Raw genomic sequence first — 3,049 nt, 5'->3', positions numbered from 1 at the left:
CCTAAGGCCCCTTGCCCCTTTTCGGACCCTAACGCACGCCCGTTCCTAACGGGGCTGCCCCCATCGCGGCGGCGCGCGACTCCCCCCTCACCATGTCGGGGCGCAGCGTGGGCGCGGGCGAGCAGCAGGTGGCGGCGGAGAGGGCGAGCGCCGCACGGGGTGCACCGGCGGCCGTCGGGCGGGCGGGGCCGGGCTGGGGCCGCCCCGGGGCGGGAAGTGCAGACGGGGCGGGGCCGCCACCCGTAATCATTAACTCTGTCCGGCCGGCCGCAACCGGCGCGAGCGGTCTCTGCCCGCTTCCAGCACTTTCCTGGGTGCACCTGTGCTGTGGATTGGAGCTCAGGGGTTACGTAAGCGGGCTCCACCGCAGGCTGACGCGTTCGAATCCTGCGCTGCCCCTCAGCCAGCTGTGCCCCTTACCCTGGGCGGGAGATTGCCTTTTTAAACAGTCCTTATTTAGGTTTTGATCTACAATAAATTGCACACATTTAAAGTGCAAAATTTGATGCGTTTTGACGTATGTTCGCTTCCATGCAACCATCATCACGATCAAGATCATGAACATATCCATCATCCCTAAAAGTGTCCTTCCTCTTCCTTCTTCAGGCAGCCATTGATCTGCTTCACCTCCCTGTGGTGCCTTCATTTTTCTTGGGTCAGTACCTAGGAGTGAATGGCTAGGCCACATGGTAGATGTATGTGTATAACTTCTTAGGAAACTGCCACAGGGGTGGCACCATCGCACACCCCACCGTCGGTAGGTGAGAGCTCCCTGCCCCTGGCCCTGCAGATGCACCAGCGCTTGGCATGGTCAGTTGTTTTAATTCTAGCCATTCTCCACTGTGTGTGGAGGGGGATCCTCAATGGTAGTTCTTTTAATATATATATGTATATATACATAAAAATATAGATATATATATATATCATGATTTTTTACAGAGAAGGAGGGAGAGGGATAGAGAGTTAGAAACATCGACGAGAGAGAAACATCAATCAGCTGCCTCCTGCACACCTCCTACTGGGGATGTAGGTACTGGAATCGAACCTGGGACCCTTCAGTCCGCAGGCTGATGCTCTATCCACTGAGCCAAACCGGTTAGGGCTCATTGTAGTTTTAATTTGAGTTTCCGTAATGACTGATGATATCCAACATCTTTTCATGTGCTTCTTTACCTATTCAAGTTTTCTGACCATTTTAAAAATTTAGTGTTTGTTTTCTTACTGGGTTTTGAGAGTTATTTTGGATACAAGCACTTTAGCAGATATATCATTTGCAAGTATTTTCTCTTCATTCTCACAGTGTCTTTCAAAGAGAAAATGCTCTTAATTTTGATGAAACTCAATATATCAAATGTTTCTTTTATACACTGATATTTTAGTGTTGCAACTAAGAAATCTTTGCCTGACCCAAGCTCACAAAAGACTTTATGTTTTCTTCCTATGTTTTCCCTTATGTTTTATAGTTTTTTGTTTGTTTGTTTTACATTTAGGCCTGTGATCCATTTTTAGTTAATTTTTCGTATGCTCTGAGTTATGGATCCAAATTAACCTTATGCGTATGGGTATTGAATTGTTCCCTTCTCCACTGAATTGCCTTTGTGTGAAGAGCGGCTACAGCGTTTGGACAGGTTCAAGCCTCAGACTAATGGGAGGGCACGGTCCTCTCGTGGCAAAGCCACGTGCAAGTCCCAGCTTGGAGGGCAAAGCCCTCCCAGCAGAATTATAGCCAAAGGCTATTGTTGTAAGCTTGGCCTTATGGTCCGAACCTGTGGTCCCACGTGGCTGAGTGATATGGGCTGCGGGAGGTGCAGCAAGTAAACAAAGCTTGATCAGGTGCATGTAATTGAGTAGATTCGAAACCCACGAGAACTTTGTAAACATCTTGACCACGCCCTTACTTTGCCTGGTGGAATCTGGCTAGAAAATAAAGACTTGGGTTGCAGGCCCGTGGCGCTGTCTCTCCATCAGAGAGGGCAGCGTCCACCTAGCCCAGTGGTCGGCAAACTCATTAGTTAATAGAGCCAAATATCAACAGTACTTCTTCAAAATAGACTCACCCAGGCCGAAAACCGACTTCTGCGCATGGGCCACGAAGTTTCAATCCCATTGTACGTGCGCCCGCACGTGGTATTTTGTGGAAGAGCCACACTCAAGGGGCCAAAGAGCAGTTTGCCGACCACGGATCTAGCCCCAGCTTTATCCTCCTGTCTGTCTTTTCTAATCCTTCACCGCCCCCCCAGGTTCATCCATGGCCGTGCTGGCACGGCACACCTTTGTACACTTGTTTTTAAAAAATCAAAGGGCCGTGTATGTGTGAGTTTATTTGGGGAGTTTCTCTTCTGTCCCATTGATCGATATGTCCATCTGGATCCTAATACCACACTGTCTGGAGACTGTAGCTTTATAAAGCTGGAAGTCAGGTAACATACGTCCTTTAACATGAAAAACATTTTTTAAAATTAACCTTTATCCCTGCACTCCACTTTTACTCATGTCCTCACAATAGTGACCTTTCTAATGTGGTAATAGATATTTTTGTTTGTACATGTTCTTCCCAAAAAAAGCATGTTGTTGTTTCACCTCTATGTATTTTTATTTTATTTTTTGTCAATTGTACTGTTATGCCATATCTCATTCCAGAATAGTTAGTGGACAGAATAGAATAGTGGATAATTCAAAGCAGAATAGTTAGTGAGCAATTACTATTCATCTGTGTTGCTATATGTATAGTTAATCTGTAGTTTCTAACTGCTACTTAGGTTTCTGTGGTGAGAATCCACCATGATTTATCGTTCTACCAGTGATGGACACTCAGATTGCTTCCAGCTCCCTGCCACTATGCCACCACACACACACACACACACGCACACACACACGCACACACACGCACACACACGCACACGCACACACATACACACACACACACGCACACACACACAAAGCCAAACAACAAAGTAATCCTGCAGGGAACATCTCAACTCGACAGCTCTCAGGCCTGTGGGAAGTTTCTTAGACAATGTGTGTACATGCATATCCTGTAAATCCAGCA

The 3,049-nt window shown here is 47.1% G+C and overlaps 1 protein-coding gene across 1 annotated transcript in view; it reads right to left on the bottom strand.

Moving 5' to 3' along the window:
- The window catches only part of PCBD1 (pterin-4 alpha-carbinolamine dehydratase 1), a 6,531-nt gene extending 6,364 nt beyond the window's left edge, over window positions 1-167 (bottom strand). The window contains exon 1 of the mRNA XM_006099947.3: window positions 92-167. Within this exon, the coding sequence (XP_006100009.3) occupies window positions 92-94 (3 nt within the window). The 5' untranslated portion in view covers window positions 95-167. The remainder of the gene's footprint in view (window positions 1-91) is intronic.
- Between the last annotated feature and the right edge of the window lie 2,882 nt (window positions 168-3,049).

The sequence above is a fragment of the Myotis lucifugus genome, unplaced genomic scaffold (assembly GCF_000147115.1).
Source record: "Myotis lucifugus unplaced genomic scaffold, Myoluc2.0 scaffold_292, whole genome shotgun sequence".
NCBI classification, from domain to species: domain Eukaryota; kingdom Metazoa; phylum Chordata; class Mammalia; order Chiroptera; family Vespertilionidae; genus Myotis; species Myotis lucifugus.
This window is presented reverse-complemented; position numbering and strand designations above follow the sequence as displayed.